The following is a 16818-nucleotide window of genomic DNA, read 5'->3' as shown; positions in this document are numbered from 1 at the left end:
ACCGTCCGGGCTCTGGACCCCGACGCCTGCGTTGCACTGCTGCGGCTCGGACCAACACTGCGCAACACCCCCGACTTCCCGATGACAACAGACGGTCACGGATTTTGATGCAGTGTTCATGTGCATTTTCACGCGGGTTGACAATAATGATTACAACCGGGTGCCCTTTCATCATCATCCTGCACTCCGGCCCTCCCTAATCTCCACCGAACCTTCTTGGCCTACGTGCCGTTCGCTGCCTATTATCGACGTACCTACCGAGTCATCATTGCAACAGGCCGACGAATACGTGAATTACCATCGCTCGCCGGCCCCATTCCCTCTGGGTGTGCAGCCTACCTAGGCATTCCCCCGCAATTCGGAGCCTTTTACCGCGGGCGCAAATCCTAACTGCACGGTTGGTCCATTCTGTCCCCGTTGCGAGAGGGAAGAGTGCCTCGTTTCCCTCGGAAACTCACGCCGGAATTCACGCTTAGGCATTCCAACCCGCCGCCTCCACTCCAGAGATTATAGCCATGGACCCCGAACCTCCTACAACGCCTCCCCCCACCGCGCGTCATCCTGCCCCCACGAACCCCAACCCGAGCGATACGAGTAAACCGCAGCCGCCAATACCTCCGTCCTCCCCTGCGACTGGCACCGCCACTGCAAGCCAAGATGAGCGCGTCGTACGTCGTGTCTCGCGGAAACTACAGAAGAAGCGTCGCGGCGGCGAGCACGCCCCCACCATGGAGCTTCCCGACCGCTTAAAAGATCATGGCGACCCGGCCGACGGGGAAGAGGAGGAGTTACGCCCTCAAGGATACGGCGGCGGCATGTTTATGAACATGAACCAGAGCATATTCGGTCTGATTGCAGCCGCAGGGAGTCAAGCCGATTTTGCAGATCGCTTTGAGGGCCAAAGTTCAGACGATGACGATGACGCTGAAACTCCCATGGCTAAAACCGTCGCTGGGGCAAAGGGGCTACGGGCTGCATCCGCCGCGTCGCCTGCTCTCGCTCAGACGACGGTTCTCCCTCGGCGTGGCAAGGAGCGCCAAACACCCGACCACCAACATCGAAGGAAGATCTCGGAGAGTCGTCTCCTTAAGTCGGTGCCGGGGCTAGCGCGGCTCTCTGATAAAATCAAGTCCTCGAAGTCCCCGAAACCGAAATCGAATGTGCACGAGACCGTCCGTTTGAAGGATGACGCAACAGATGCGGATTCTACACCGTCTTCAGACCTTGCACCAAGCATCGAAATCACCAGAACCGAGAGCAGGACTGCCCCCGTTATGACCAGAATGCTGGAAGCTCGTGCTGAAATGGCGGCGCGGCCAAGCTTCGATCTTGAGCGGATGTCGAGCGAGCGGTCTAGCACAGCCGCCGGTGACACTGGCGAAACGGGGCCTACGGAGTTGGCGAAAAGACTCGCTGAGATTTTCCAGTTCGACAGGCCCGAGGAAGTGATACAGGAGTATCCATGTTGGCTCCTTCAGCATGTCCTCCTCACGGGGTACATGTATATCACAGCGCGGCACATCGCGTTCTACGCATACCTTCCCAGGAAAGCGGTAAGTGGCTCATCCGTCGGTGCCTCCGTGCTTCGTGAGACTGACCTACCACAGCACGAAGTTGCCAAATCGGGCTACCTATCCAAGTGCGGCAAGAGGAATCCCAAGTACAACCGCTACTGGTTCCGCCTCAAGGGTGACGTCTTGTCGTATTACCGCGATTCCCAGGACCTCTACTTTCCACAAGGCCAAATCGACCTAAGGTACGGCATTTCTGCGACTATCACCGACAAAGACAAGGAAGGCGTCAACTTCGCTGTCGCCACGGATAACCGCACTTACTACTTCAGGGCCGACAGCCCCCAGAGCGCCGAGGAGTGGGTGAAGGGCCTACAGAGGGTTATCTTCAGGTCGCACAACGACGGCGATAGCGTCAAGATTTCGTTGCCCATTGAGAATGTTATCGACGTCGAGGAGGCGCAAATGCTGGATTTTGCCGACACATGCAAGATCCGGGTCATCGACAATGATGAGACATACGCTATTGATGAGGTGTGTAGCCCCCCTCTCCTTTTGCAGTCGCACGTACTGACACGTGGCAGTACTTTTTCTCCTTCTTTAGTTTCGGCAAGGAGCCCATAAACGTCCTCAAGATCCTAGTCGAGGACGCCTCGTCGCAGGCGCAAGGGCCCAGCGACCGGGCAGACCCGAGTTCCGGTACGGACTCGTCGAAGAGGACGAGCAATAGCGGGGCCCGAGAAGCAGCGCCTAATCCTACTCTTCGCTCAAACAAGATTAATGAAGGCGTTAAGGCGACTCTCTCTCCGCTATCCCCTCTGCGAGGGTCTTCGCCGAGCCCCCGACCGAGCATAGACCGCCCGCGCAGCAGCTTTGATGCTTTCCATCCGTTCACAAGACGCAGCATAGATGCCAACCCAAGCTTGCATCCAGAGTCGCCTCCGCGCCGCAGCTTTAGCGACAGCCGGCGGTCTCTTAGCAGGAAACGGCCCGGCGGCCACGAGCGACAGGAGAGTAGCGACTCCTACGTTCAAAGCATGGGTGATCCCAGCCAAGCAAGCCTGTCAGCCATGATGGCTTCGGCGAGCAGCGAAGACCCTTCGGCGAGCCAAATCCTCAGAGGCAGCGACTTATTCCACGGCCCATCCCTCCAGCGTACGCAAAAGACTCAAGATGGCAAGCAAATGATGTCCCCTCCTAGGCCGCAGCCAGTATCTGCTGCGAAGCATGTCCGTCACGCCGCTTCCACGGCCCGCACAACAGCGGCGTTGGTGGGCGAAGATCCTGCGACAACCCCGGCCCTCCAGAGCATTGCCACGATGGGGGTTTATCCATTTCGCAAGGCCAATGCGCTCATTGGATATCTCGACCGGCATTCTAGGCGCATGAGTACACTTTTAGCTACAGAATCCATGGGCTACGTCGAGAAGGTTTCTGGCATGTGGAAGGGCGGTGGGAAACACTACGACGAGCCCGCCGGCCTTCGGACCGACGAGGAAGATGCCGACGACGACCCCGAGGATCGGGTCAACTCCGAAGCCCGGTTCCAGGCCCACTTTGCCCTGCCAGAAACCGAAAAGCTCCACGCTGCCTACTTTGGACACTTGATGCGCGTTCTCCCGCTCTACGGTAAGATTTACATCAGCGACCGCCACTTCTGTTTCCGTAGCCTCCTACCCGGCACGCGCACCAAACTCATTCTCCCGCTACGGGACATCGAGAATGTGGACAAGGAGAAGGGTTTCCGGTTTGGCTATGCCGGCCTGGTTGTCGTGATACGCGGCCACGAAGAGCTCTTCTTTGAGTTCCACAGAGCCGAAGTCCGCGACGACTGCACCATTACCATTCTCCAGAGCCTAGAAGCGACTCAATACCTACACGACTCCACCCTCATAGACGGCGGCACAGACGCCGAAAATGCCCAAGCTGCCGTGGCGGAGCACGACGCGCTCCAAAAAGCACGCACAGAAGAATTCGCCGACCATGAAGTTCAACTCCCCCGCGAGGCATCCTCCACGTCGGAAGCCCCTACCATTCTTTTCGACGACCCCAAGGCCTCCTTCCTCAACTTTAAGCCCGCCCATTCTATGCGAATCACTTGCTTGACCATCGGCTCCCGTGGCGACGTGCAGCCGTACATCGCGCTCTGCAAGAAGCTCATAGAGGAAGGCCACCGCCCATGCATCGCCACCCACGGCGAGTTCAAAGGCTGGATCGAGTCGCACGGGATCGAGTTTGCATTCGTGGGCGGTGACCCTGGTGAGCTGATGCAACTCTGCATTCAAAACGGCACCTTCTCGCTTGCCTTCTTCCTCGAGGCCAACGCGAAGATGCGCGACTGGCTCGACGAGCTGCTTCGAACCGCCTGGGAAGCCTGCCAGGGCAGCGACCTGATCATCGAGTCGCCCTCAGCCATGGCGGGCATCCACATCGCCGAGGCCCTCGGCGTCCCCTACTTCCGTGCTTTCACCATGCCTTGGACCCGCACCCGCGCCTACCCACACGCCTTTATCATGCCCGGTCAGAAGATGGGCGGCGCGTACAACTACGTCACGTACGTCATGTTTGAGACGGTGTTTTGGAAAGCGACGGCGCACCAGATCAACCGCTGGCGCCGGCGGTACTTGGGCCTCCCGACGACCGGTCTCGAGAAGTTGCAGATCAACAAGGTGCCGTTCCTGTACAATTTCTCCCCGTATGTCGTGCCCCCGCCGCTGGACTACAGCGATTGGATCCGCGTCACGGGGTACTGGTTCCTGGACGAGGGTACCGAAAACTACACGCCTTCCAAGGAGCTGGCGGACTTCATCGCGGCAGCACGCCGTGACGGGAAGAAGCTGGTTTACGTCGGGTTCGGTTCCATCCTTGTGCCCGACCCGGCCAAGCTGACGCAGGATGTCATTGATGGTGTGCTGAAGGCGGATGTGCGATGTATCCTCAGCAAGGGATGGAGCGATCGGGTCTTGACGAAGAAAGACAACGAAAAGGAGAAGGATCAACTGGACGAGAAAAAGACACCCGAACCGGAGCTACCCCCGGAGATCTTCCAGATCCAGTCGGCCCCGCACGACTGGCTATTTAAACAGATCGACGCGGCGGCGCACCACGGCGGGAGCGGTACCACAGGCGCCAGCCTGCGCGCGGGCATCCCGACGGTCATCCGGCCCTTCTTTGGCGACCAGTACTTCTTTGGCGCCCGCGTGGAGGACCTGGGCGTCGGCATCTGCCTCAAGAAGTGGGGCGCCACCTCCTTTGCGCGCGCCCTCTGGGAGGCGACGCACAGCGAGCGCATGATCGTCAAGGCGAAGGCTTTGGGCGAGCAGATCCGCAAGGTACGTTACCCGCCACCCCAACAACCCCTCCTCCCCCACCGGTCAAAATACTAACCAGCCTAACAGGAAAACGGCGTCGACGCGGCCATCAAATGCATCTACCGCGACCTCGAGTACGCCACACAATTGATCCGCACCAAAACAGGCAAGAACCAGACCCGCCGCAAGGCCGCCGCGGCCGCCACCGCCACCACCGACGGGCCCTCCTCGGGCGCCGACGCGGATGCCGCCGCCGACGTCGACGACATGCTGGACGACGACGAGGAGGAGAGCTGGACCTTTGTCGGCGGCGACCCGGACACCATCGACGACCTCTCCGTCTCGGTCGAGGCCGCCATGATGAAGCGCACCGTGCCCGATCTCGACGCCGTCTTGGGCGGTGGTGGTGGTGGTGGTGGTGGTGGTGGTGGTGCGCTCCCCCCTGTCGCGGGTGGTGCGCCTGGTGCCGGGTTGGGGGTGAGGGGGGCTGGGCTGGATTGAGTGAGTGAGTGGCTCAGGGGTGGCTGCTGGGAAGGGGAGGGTGCTCTGAAGTGAGAGATGGGTTTGGGGTGGGAGCCCGACGTTTGTAGAGGACTGTTTTTTTTTTTTTTTTACTGGGTTTGGGATGGCCCATGCGGCGGTCCCGCCCGCTTTCTGGCATTGAAGATGAGTTCGGAGTCGGGAGACGGTTATGATGATCATGACGGGGAATGTGGTATATGCGGTTGGGCTGGGATTCGGATACACCAAAGACGGACGACATCAGATTGGTTTGGTCGGGTTGCGTTGGGTTTTATGGAACTGGTTTACTTCTAGAGTCTTTCCCTACCTAGTCATGGCTGCCGGAAACTCTTCTTTTCGCTTTTGGTTGAGGTGGCGGGCCGGGAAACGATGCACCGAAGCCCGATATGTACATTTCCCTACCCTACCTCTTCCCTATCTCCCCACTGGGAGGTTACAAACAACACCGTTATAGAGTAGTAATATTACTGTGTACTTGACTTGATTTGCGGGAAGTTTACGAAGCTTTGTAATTCTGACCATGGGACGGGGTTTCTTTGTCAACGATTCAACTCGTCATGCAATATAATCAGATGATTCGCATTTGTGTGCTTGGTTTCGTGGCAACTGTAATGAAAATGCAAAAGGAGGTTTAATGATGCTCAAAATGAATTCAGCTATGGCTTACCTTAATGGAACCTCTTTTCTTTCTTTGCTTCACCTGTAATGGAACTATTACCTGGTTATCGTTTGTCTCCCCGCCCAAGGTGTGCGCTTCCACGTCGATATGGCCACTCCTCCGGCCGGCGCTTAGTCGTCCTTTGATAAATCCTTTATGCAGCCCATTCCTCCCCACTTGGTGGCCTTCAAAGGCGAGACACTGGGGGAATGTGGCGTCAGAGGCAATGCCAGCAGCATATGCGGCTTCGGGTGTTCGTTCCCAGTTGTTGCCTATCGCTAGAAGCGAATGCTAGGCTATGGAAAATTCGTAGTACGAAGCACACAGTAGGAATTGTAACATCCATGCCACTGAGAGTGAAGATTGAGTCATGCGTGACCCCTATGACTAGATGTTAGCTGTTAGTCACGTTGACCTGCATGGTTGATGCCTAAATCTTGATGCATATTAATTCACGACCAGATGCAATAGCTCAGGTTTCTGTTGCTTTCCTCTTACATCTTTCACTGTTGATATCGGCGCCCTCTGACCAAAAAAGGCCGGTTGCCAGAGACAAACGAGAAGTCTCAGCACTACAGGCATGACGAGGACTCGAGAGACTAAGTACCTATACCGAGCAAAAGAAACCGAACAAAACAAATTGAGCAACGCAACCGAGTAGAACAGTCGAGTGAAAAGGAGTGAGCAAAAATAATTGAAATAGACTAGACCAGTTGTTTTAGGCAGCCCAACTACTTCGGTTTCATCACTCCCATGAGGTTCGGTCGACATTCCATACCTCGAGTTCGGCTTGTTCTTCTCATCGAGTCGAGGGGTGAATCTCTGTTGCACGAGTCACGACTGTGAATTCTTGGCCGCCACGTTCCAGCCACACATGACCCCGCAACCGGGAACAAGGTGGATCTCCTGCGTGCTCTGCTCGACAGGGGTTGGTTGGACAGCGAAAAGAAGCCCGGGTCAGCCGCCCAAGGTACAAAAGGACCTGCCCAACCCACCCAAAACTCGGGCCATTGCTCTGCGACCGGATTCCATCTTCGTCAGTGCGCCAATACAACCTGACAATAATTACACCCGAACCCCCCCCTCCAACAACATTACATCACCCCACGACTCACACCTACTCGTCCCATCACTTCCAAGTCCGTCACCTCACGATAGGAATTGTTTGGCATTTTCATGCCATTGAATTCCTTGCCCTTTTTACTTGGCATTTTTCCTCCAACCCTCTTCATCCAAAAGCGGTGGCTTGAGCTTTAGCGAGCCGACCCACAGCTTTTGGAGCTTGGACCTCCAGACCGCAGGGCCCCACATCGTCTAACCCGTCTTGGGTGCACGCCCCACGTTTCTGCAGCTCTCTGCCGCCGTTGAACTGCTTTGACTTGGGAACCTGGAAGCACGCATCGCGATACCTGGGATCAGAGGCACAAACGGGACCAGCCGTCGTCAGACCGCGTTTCCCGCCTTACAAACTCGGGTACGCGCCACTGCGCGATGGGTGTATCAATAAACCCGAATAGCAGTTTATTAATGTCCCGGGTGGCTTCTGCGTAAGAGTCCCCAGCACCCACTCTGTCAACATTTATTTTTCTTGGTCTTGGCTGTGCGCCTCTGTCCGAGACGCGGCTAACCGGACTCGACATCTCATCCAGCCTGATGCCACGACCCGAAGCTTAATACACCCCATCATACCATCACAATAGCGCGACCGGACGTTGTTCGCGCCGCCACAATGACGAAAACCGTCGGGCTAGGGGCCCGGTTACGGTACCCCATCACAATCGTCAAACTCCACAAGCGGCCCGGCGACAAGATCAGGAAACAAGAGACTCTGATGGAATACTCGTTCAAGTGGATGAAGGAAGTCGGCGATACCATCCGTGGCAACACATGGCAGCAGGAGCAGACGACTATCGTGACATGGGATTCACCCAGCGACGGCGAGCTGACGCGCTGGCTCATCCGCGAGGGCGAGCATATCTTGTCCGACAGAAAGGCCATAGAGGTCAAGGAGGAATGCTCGCATGAGATCCAGTTTCAGGGTCTCTGCGGCATGTGCGGGAAGGATATGACCGAGGTCAACTGGGCGGTCGAGACCCGCGACACAGCACGCGCGCCCATCAACATGGTGCACGACCAAACCAATTTGACCGTGAGCGAGGTTCATGCTCAGCGCACGGAACAGGAGCTGCAGCGGCGCCTACTGCAGAGCCGGAAGCTCAGCCTCGTGGTCGATCTCGACCAGACCATCATCCAGGCGTGCATCGATCCGACCGTGGGCGAGTGGCAGGCGGATCCGACCAACCCCAACCACGAGTCTGTCAAAGGGATCAAGAGCTTTCAGCTCGACGATGGCCCTACGAACCTAGCGAAACAATGCTCGTACTACATCAAGATGCGCCCCGGCCTCGAGTCCTTCCTCAGGAGCATCGCCGAGATGTACGAGCTGCATGTCTACACCATGGGCACGCGCGCATATGCACAAAATGTGGCCCGCGTTGTTGACCCGGACAAGAAGCTCTTTGGCAATCGCGTCCTCAGCCGTGACGAAAACGGCAGCATCCTTGCCAAGGACTTGCAACGACTCTTCCCCGTCAGCACCCACATGGTGGCCATCATCGACGATCGGTCCGACGTGTGGCCGCGCAACCGGCCCAATCTGATCAAGGTCTCGCCGTACGAGTTTTTCAAGGGCATCGGAGATATCAACTCAAGTTTCCTCCCGAAACGCCAAGACCTGAGCTCGACGGGCCCGACGGCCAACGGGGTCAAGAAGAGAAAGAGAAACGAACCCGCCCCTAAAAGCAAAGACGATGCCGCAGCGGTCGACGACCCGGCGGTCACAAAATTGCAGGTCGAGGAGCAAAAGCGCACGTTTGAGAAGCAGATTAACGATCGCCCGCTCCAGGCCCTCCAAGAGAAGCTCGACAAGGAGGATGAAGAGGCGGAGAAGGCAACGGTCCAGTCCGAGGACGGCTCCGAGTCGCGCTCATCATCCCCCCCTCCCTCGCAACGCCACCGCGTCCTACACGACGACGACGAGGAGCTCGAGTATCTCCAACAACACCTTACCTCCCTCCACACCGCCTACTACGCCGAGTACGACAACAACCTGGCGTCGCAAAACACCGCCGCCGTCGATTCCACCACGGTACCCGACGCCGGGTGCATTCTCGACGAGCTCAAGGGCGGAGTGCTACAGGGCATTAGGATTGTCCTTTCCGGTGTCTTACCTAGGGGGATCGACATTTACGGCTCCGAGATCGGCCTGCAAATCATGTCGTTCGGCGCCGAGCTGCGGCCCACCGTCACCAAGGACGTCACGCACCTGGTCGTGAACACGGCCCAGCCCGGGCGGGAGAAGCTGCTCGAGGCGCGGCGGCGGCCCCACATCAAGATCGTCAGCCAAGAATGGCTCGTCGCCTGCTTCACCCAGTGGGCCGTCGTGGACGAGGCCCCCTACGTCTTCAGCGCGCGCCTGATGGAGGAAGACGACCCGGACCACCGGCCCGTCGTCAGCGACGACGAAGACACCCAAGAAGACGCGCAGGAGGACACACATGACAACAACAACAACAACGCCCCGGACACCAATAACAACACCCCCAAACTCACCAACGGCACCAAGCCCACCAGACTCCGCCTCGTCCCCATCACCACCGGGACCCACACGCCCGCGGAAGGCGACCGCCGCGACGAAGACGACGAGCCGGGCCTGCTGCCCTCGGACCCGGTCGACGGCCAGCGGTCGCCCATCGACTTCACCAACATGAACTGGGGCACCGCCGACGAGGAAGTGGCTGAGTTCCTTGCGAGCGGGTCGTCGGATGAGGAGGACGATGATGATGATGACGATGGCGATGACGACAACAGCGAGGATGGTGGCGATGAGGACGTGGACGTGGAGCTGCCCGCTGGGGAGGCTGTGCCTGCGTCGGCGTCGGCGTCGGTCGCGGTGGTGAGGAAGCGGAAGGGGCGGGATGAGGAGGAGGATGATGAGGATGGTGGGGATGGGGATGGGGATGAGGATGAGGGCAAGGGTGGGGAGAAAGGGGAGAATGGCGCGCCGGCTAAGCGGTTGAGGCGGACGGACAGCCAGCGCGGGCCGTCGCTGCGGAACCTGTATGCCACTGGCGGCGGCGGCGAGGGCGGTGACGATGGCGCGGGGAGTGGGTTGCCTACCCCCGGGCGGTCGGACGGTCAGGATGTGGACATGGATGCCCCGCCGCCGGATGGTGGCGACGCTGGTGGTGGGGAGGAGGAGGAGGAGGAAGAGATGGATTTTGATGTCGCCGAGCTGGAGGCTGAGTTTGAGGCCGAGTTCGACAAGGCCGAATTGGAGGCTCAGATGGCGGCGGAACAGGCGTATGGGGCCGGGTTGACCGGCGGGGAGGATACGGAGAAGGGTTAGGTTAGGCTTCTCCGTTTTCTGAGGTCGTGGGGAGACAGTTGACTGTGTACCTAGTTTTTAGGAGTTTGTGTGTTACATATGGGATCAGCGTGGCTTACGCGGGTTTTGGCTGGGGGATGGTTGGAGGGTTGGAGTTCTTGGAGGCTTTCTGTGTAGCTTATTGTAGTGTATTTAATGCGCTGGCATCTTGCATTCTGGCGTTGCATCCCTACCGTACCTATTCCATGTTGCTGCTCCTGTCTTTCACCCTGGCACTTCGCCGTGAGTTTGGGCGGCGCCCCTCGATGCGCTTGGCTTCCCAAAGCCCCACCTCCCACACCTTATGTAATCCACATAGAACCTCCCGCCAATCCCAAGCCTCGCAATTGCATCAATTCGAGCTCGAGCTCCGGCAAACCAAAACCCGACGACGACAAATCGCGCCAATTCGTTCGCCCACCAGCACAACGCAGCTCCCGACATACGGCAGGGAGCCCACCAAGTCCTGAAGCCCCACGGCCGAACGAGCGAACGACCCTACTTCCGCGACCCGGAAGGGGCAATTGCCATCCGATTGAGCACACAACAAACACAAGAGGGGGGAAGGATCACAGTTGCCCACCATGCCGCAGGATATGCCGCCCGTTGGCGGCTACGAGGCCGTCCAGTACAAGGTGGGTTCTTTTTAGTTTCTTTCTGGGGTTGGCGGTTGTGACGGGGGGGTTGGTTGGACTTCGGCCGGTCGGGTGTGGATGGGCTGCGTTGGGGGAGCGGCGACGTCGGTATTGGGGGTTCAGTGGGAGCGGCGGCGCGCCGTGCAAGAGGCGGATTGATTTGGTTGTTTTCTGTGGCGAGCAAGGCGGGGGTACCGGAGGCGGGTGGATGGTCGAATGTTGGCGGTGCGGGCGGGTTCCGTCTGGCGGGGGACCTCGAATACCACCCCCCCCCCCCCCCCCCCGCGCAAGGCGATGGAAAGAAACGTTGGAGGAGGACGCAATCATCGAAGCCCAAACGAACGCACCCAACCCCCTTTCGCAGCCTCTCGCCGGCCCACCTCCCTGGCCAACTGTTAGAGACGAAGAGGGCTAACCAATACACCGTGCCACAGCGCAACCTCCCGTCGCGCGGCCTGTTCCGCCCCGGCCCGCTCATCGCCGGCGGCGCCGTGGTCATGCTCTTCGGCTGGTACAAGCTTGTCACCGGCATCCGCGAGCAAAAGTATGTCCATGTCACTCCTCCCCACCGTTCACCCACCCACCGCGACCACAAGCTAACAAGCAACAGCGAGCTCGCTCGCGAGAAGATGTGGTCTCGCATCCATCTGATCCCTCTCCTCCAGGCGGAAGAGGACCGCGACCAGGTGCGGAGGCACTTGGCGGACCAGGCGCGCGAGAAGGAATTGATGGGAGAGAACGTCAAGGTCTACCACTCCGACCGGTGAGTTTCCAACCCCCTTGTTTCATGGCGTATCGAGAATGGTTGCTGATGCTGATACCGCGGACAGGTATGTGCGGCCCACGTTTGGCGTGACGCCCGCGAATGTTTCGAAGGAGTAGGCGGCAGAGATGGGATTGGGGAACAGTGGTTTGGGAGCAAGCAGGGTTGCCATACAAACAAAACAGGGCACTTGCGGTTGCGTAGTTCTAGGGGGCGACGGCGCTGTATATACGGTGTTATAAATGGCAGAGAAGGCTTCCATGTACTCTGTTTCTCGTGGTGACAAGATTCAAGGCGATATGCGACAAGCCTCTGACACCTAGAAATGGGTAGCCGAGTATGAGCGATGGGCCCCTGAAACTGCACGGGGCTCTTCGATTCTATCCGGCTCCGGTTGCACCAAGCATATCTTCATATCCAGGGTAATCGATCATGTACAAAACTCCCCTTCCAAAATAAGGTACGAGATCGTTGTTATCGTATGCCGAGAACCGCAGCGTAACTACCGGCAACAGACTAAACTCAGAAAACAACACAACCCGCCCAACCTTGGGTATCCCAACAGCCCAAGACAGCCCCAGCCAGCCCCAGCCAGCCACGCCAGACACCCGGTAATGCATCCCACAACCAAACCTCACCTCACGGCATCTGACAATAATTCTACGCGGCCGCCTGGACCATCCTGAACCCCTCCGACACAAGCTTGGTGATATCCTCGTTCTTGTGCTGCAACAAGCCCAGCGCAAACGCGACATCGTTCCACTGCCGCTCGTTATCACACCGCGGCAACCTCGCAGCCAGCTTATCCGCCAGCTGCTTAGCATGCTTGTCCTGTTCGCACATACCGTCAGCATACACACGCTCCACATCAAAAAGGTGGAAAAAAAGAAAGGGGAGAAAATAAACGCACCTTCTCCACAAACCCAAGCAGGAACCGCACAATGCGCCTAAAGCTCTCCTCCTCGATCCGCTTATCCGCCGACAGCAGACTAAACATGTCCACAAAGTGGTTGTATACGGCATTGTCCTTGGTGCTCAGCTCGGTGAAGAACATGCGGGCCAGGTCGGCGATCCGCTTGTCCTCGTCCTCGAGGCACTTGGCCATCTCGCCCAGCTGGCCCTTGACCTTGACCTGGCCGGCGAGGATGAGGAACGTCAGCGTCATCAGGCACGTCCGCTTGACCATGGGCTCCGGGTCGGCCAGGCGGCGGTACAGGAAGTCGGTGTTCTCGTCGATCAGGTGGTTGAAGCAGACGGCCATGTCGCCGAGCGCGATGACGGCGTTGCTGCGCACCGTGGCGTCGGTCGAGCGCTCCATGATGGTGATGAGCAGCGGGAGGTTGACCTCGCAGTACTCGGACGAGACGCACATCAGCTTGGCGAGGCACAGCGTGGCGGCCTGCTGCAGGTTGCGGTCACGGTAGGTCGTGTTGTTGGCGCAGATCTCGCTGACCAGGGGGCCGAAGTGGGCGAGTAACGAGGTGGGCCCGTATAGGAGCTCGCGCTCGCGGATGTGCGCCATGGCCTCGGTGAAATCGTCTTCGGTCGTGCCGCCAATCAGGTCGAGTTCGTCACCCTCGTCCTCCAGTTTGGATTTGTCTTTCGGCTGGGAGGCAGAGCGGCGGCTGGAGGTGCTGGCTCCAAGGGAGGAGCGGTTCGCAGCGGCAGCCGTCTTTTCTTTTTCCTGCTTGCGACGTTTGAAGTCGAGCTCGCAGAGTTCGAGGTGCACGATCTGCTTGACGGCGACATGGCCCACAATGAAGAGGAGTTGGGAGAGGCCAACAGTGTTGTCCTTGTTCTGCTTTTTGGTCGGGCTGACAGGTGCTTGCTGGGAGGCAAGGACGGTGGGGTCACTTTCTGCACTCTCGGCCGAGGAAGTAGGACTAGGTGCCGGCTGTGTCTCGTCGCGGGAAGTGGGACGAGAGTTGGGTTGTGAGCTTGGACGCGAATATGGGCGGGAGAAGACAGTCCTCGTCTTGCGACGGATGATCTCGGAGCACAGAACATCCGGGTGCCTCGACAGCGTGTAGATGGCATTGATGGCCTGCTCAGCAACGCCGTACCAGTCCTTGCTCTCCGTGGGCACCTCGGTGATCGCTGCCAGCCTAACCAACATAGCATGGTCGTTCTGTAGCCTGGAGAATTTGGCTGCTGATTCTTTCGCCTGACGACCGGTGGGGTTGATACGCCGGAGAGCAACGCAGGTAAACTTGGCGAGCTGCAGGTCATCGCGGCCGTGGGCTCCGAGACCGGTGCGCAGCATCGTCTCCATCTCACCGACAACAATCTCCGGGCTGGCGGTGGCGAGCATACCGAGCACAATGATGGCGCCTCTCCTCTGCTTCCTAGAAATCTCCCGCTTCTGCACACCATAAACCTGCCACAATTTCGCGATGACAAGATCCGGAATCATGCCTTGTTTCATCATGGTGCTGACAAGTTGTTCGAGCGAAGTGAGTTCGGCAGGTGTGGCGCCAAAAGTCAAACTGATCATGTTCCTCGCGATATAGTTGGCTGCATCGTTCGGGCTGAAACTGTCTGGAGCCTCGAAGAAGAGCCGTTTGTAGCAATCGATGAGGTGAGCCTGGACACCCTTGCCTTCATCACTGTTGCCCTTGGTCCAGATGAGCCTGAGCATGCGACGAATGCCGACCTTGTTCTGCTCGATGTTGTATGCGTCGCCAATCTCAAAGTAATCCATCGCCTCGATTACTTCGCTCTTGTTCCTGGATCCAAGAAGTTGGCACACCGTGCCGGTCGCATCGTGCAACACGTCGATAAACTTGAGCGCTTCGTTGTAGTACCGCTTAGTGAGGGTCAGCTTCTCGATCGCCTCGGAAGTGGCGGCCTCCTCCTGGGCTTTCTGAACTGCCGCAATCTTCTCCTCGTCGGTCATCTCAGCGGGCTGCTTCCTCGGAGACTCGATCTGAGTGGCGTCGTCAAGCAAAGCTTGGTCCACGGTAGTATTCCCTTGCTCAAGACCCGGCGCGTCGACTGGGGGTTTCAGCGCATTGAGTTCCGAATCGACCTTGTCCAAGCGTTCCTGCCAGTCCTTCCTCGCGAGCTGCGCGCCGTGGAGGGCGGTGAACGGGTGCGTCCGAATTAGGGCACCGAGCAACTTGATGGCGTTCCTCCTCACATGGCTACTCTTGTCTTCAAGGCTCCGGCACGCCAATTCGGCTGCCTTTTGTCTCCGCTTCGGGAATTTCTGATCTAGCCCACATAGTTTCACGTAGACTTGGATCGTCCTACACCGGCAGTACGGGTTGATATCGAGGAAGCGCTCTTCCAGAACGTCAAAGAACGCGTTCATCTGCATCTTGTGGTTCTCGCCGCGCTCGTCTGACTTGCTGAGGTGGGCAAGCATGTTGCCAAAGACCTCGACGAGGGCGCACCGGAGCGTGTACGACTGCGCCTGTCAGTTCTCGATCCTCATATTTCCGCGTCTGGTCTGCATACCTCGCTATCCAGCTGCTTCGCCATGAGAGTAACCTGCTTGATGACCAGCCTAGGAGCCAGCTCAGACAGCCTAATCATGAATGTTGAAACGGACTTTGGCCCCTTGGTGTCGTTGGTGTTGAACTCCTTGTTGCTGAGCTCTCGCAGGATCTCGTCTGCTAGTTGGGGGTAGTCGTATTGTTCGGCCAGGATGTGGAGGAACTCGGCCATCGGCTCCGACAGGTGCTCAAAGTACGTGAGGTTCTGGACGATGGAAATTTGGGCAGCTAGGCCTTGTCAGCGTCTCCGTCTGCGTAGCCGCACAACTAACCTACCGTATCCGTGGCCGTGGTGCTTGACCGCAATGCAGAGCACCTTGAAGGCGTGCATTCGGATGCTGGTGCTCTTGACGCGCTGTTCGCTCTCGAGAATCATGTAGACGGGCCGCGTCAGCAGCGACATGAAAGTGTCGCGTTCGGATGTCGTCAAGAAGATCTTGCCCAACTTCAACCGCAGCACCTTGCACATTGTATTCAGCGCCGTCTCCAATTGGGTCGACGAATCCCAAGTGCCGTCCTTGGCCGCATCCCTCTTGCTCTTGGGCTTACCGCGGCCTCGTGCGGGGACGGTGGTCGACGACTTCTCGGCTGCCTTGATCTCGACCGCTGCGATGGTCCATTGTAGCAGGAAACCGTACATCTCGAGCAGCTGCTTGTGGTGGGCGATGAGCTCCTGCTCGTCCGACTCAAGGTCATGGTTTATGACGTCGGCCTCGGTGGCCAGACCGGAGGTGATCAGGTCAAATATCTTGCTCAGAGCGTGCGCCGAGAGGAAGGAGGTGTACCTGGATTTTTTGAACAGCTCAGAATCAGGATCGTTTAAACGACGGTCTTTGGCGCCAGAGCCCAGAGGACTCGCGCGCCGGGCAGGGGTGGGTGTGCCCGCTGCCAGCAGCGACGTGTCTCTTTCGCAGGGCATGAGGGGATCAGAGGAGATGGGTGCACACTTTAGAAGGAACTGCAACGAGTCAAAGATGTTGCTGCGCGTGATGGCATCCGGGTTCTCGGCCACGGCGTCGACGATCGGGTTGAGGACGGCGTTGATCACGGCATTATCGGTGAGCGACTCCGGGTCGTTCTCGCAGTCGACCAGCGCTCCATCAGCCTCGGGTGTCGGGATGCCGGCCGGGTCGCCCATGTAATGCTTGAGCGCATCGTTAATGTCGAAGCTGACGCTGTCCATGGCGGACAACGGCCGATGAGGGGTATCGCGGGGGCGGCCAGTGGGTGTATCTCAGGAAAGCAGGCCGGAAAAGAAGTCGTTCCGAAGAGCCAACACCACAATCGGAAAAAGGTTGTCGTGGTGGTTTGGGTTGTCGAGGGTGAGCCGGCGTTGGTGTTGTTTTGTCGCAAATGGAGTGGAGGGCGACTTCGAATCGAGGCCCCTCCTTGGATTTGTTGGCGTGCTTTGGCTCTTTGCGGTGGGGGGACCCTAGCAACGCTGCAATTTGTTTGTTGACTTTTGCAGGTGGCAGCCAGCCGCGTCCCGCTGCAC

The 16818-nt window shown here is 58.3% G+C and overlaps 5 protein-coding genes across 5 annotated transcripts; 3 read left to right on the top strand and 2 right to left on the bottom strand.

Moving 5' to 3' along the window:
- Nucleotides 1-515: 515 nt before the first annotated feature.
- On the top strand, nucleotides 516-5372 carry B0H64DRAFT_421226 (glycosyltransferase family 1 protein; the record flags this gene model as incomplete). The annotated part of the gene is made up of 5 exons (XM_062805524.1): nucleotides 516-1553; nucleotides 1608-2045; nucleotides 2096-4843; nucleotides 4910-5252; nucleotides 5341-5372. The coding sequence occupies 5 exons, from the start codon at nucleotides 516-518 to the stop codon at nucleotides 5370-5372; spliced, it is 4599 nt and encodes a 1532-aa protein (XP_062653692.1).
- A 799-nt stretch (nucleotides 5373-6171) lies between these two features.
- On the bottom strand, nucleotides 6172-6914 carry B0H64DRAFT_64469 (uncharacterized protein). Its single transcript, XM_062808557.1, has 2 exons — nucleotides 6501-6914; nucleotides 6172-6383 (listed from the first exon to the last, which is right to left on the bottom strand). Exons 1-2 carry the CDS (start codon nucleotides 6771-6773, stop codon nucleotides 6294-6296), a joined length of 363 nt encoding a protein of 120 aa, XP_062653691.1. The 5' UTR covers nucleotides 6774-6914; the 3' UTR covers nucleotides 6172-6293.
- A 527-nt stretch (nucleotides 6915-7441) lies between these two features.
- Nucleotides 7442-10497, top strand: B0H64DRAFT_64444 (uncharacterized protein). The gene is made up of 2 exons (XM_062808555.1): nucleotides 7442-7549; nucleotides 7652-10497. Exon 2 carries the CDS (start codon nucleotides 7732-7734, stop codon nucleotides 10408-10410), a length of 2679 nt encoding a protein of 892 aa, XP_062653690.1. The 5' UTR covers nucleotides 7442-7549; nucleotides 7652-7731; the 3' UTR covers nucleotides 10411-10497.
- A 515-nt stretch (nucleotides 10498-11012) lies between these two features.
- Nucleotides 11013-11945, top strand: B0H64DRAFT_447473 (GRIM-19; the record flags this gene model as incomplete). Its single annotated transcript, XM_062807001.1, has 4 exons — nucleotides 11013-11063; nucleotides 11498-11607; nucleotides 11674-11826; nucleotides 11894-11945. 4 exons carry the CDS (start codon nucleotides 11013-11015, stop codon nucleotides 11943-11945), a joined length of 366 nt encoding a protein of 121 aa, XP_062653689.1.
- A 257-nt stretch (nucleotides 11946-12202) lies between these two features.
- Nucleotides 12203-16736, bottom strand: B0H64DRAFT_64457 (non-SMC mitotic condensation complex subunit 1). The gene is made up of 4 exons (XM_062808556.1): nucleotides 15600-16736; nucleotides 15286-15551; nucleotides 12737-15235; nucleotides 12203-12657 (listed from the first exon to the last, which is right to left on the bottom strand). The coding sequence occupies exons 1-4, from the start codon at nucleotides 16504-16506 to the stop codon at nucleotides 12487-12489; spliced, it is 3843 nt and encodes a 1280-aa protein (XP_062653688.1). The 5' UTR covers nucleotides 16507-16736; the 3' UTR covers nucleotides 12203-12486.
- Between the last annotated feature and the right edge of the window lie 82 nt (nucleotides 16737-16818).

The sequence above is a fragment of the Chaetomium fimeti genome (genome assembly GCF_033439085.1).
Source record: "Chaetomium fimeti strain CBS 168.71 chromosome Unknown B0H64scaffold_15, whole genome shotgun sequence".
NCBI lineage: Eukaryota > Fungi > Ascomycota > Sordariomycetes > Sordariales > Chaetomiaceae > Chaetomium > Chaetomium fimeti.
This window is presented reverse-complemented; position numbering and strand designations above follow the sequence as displayed.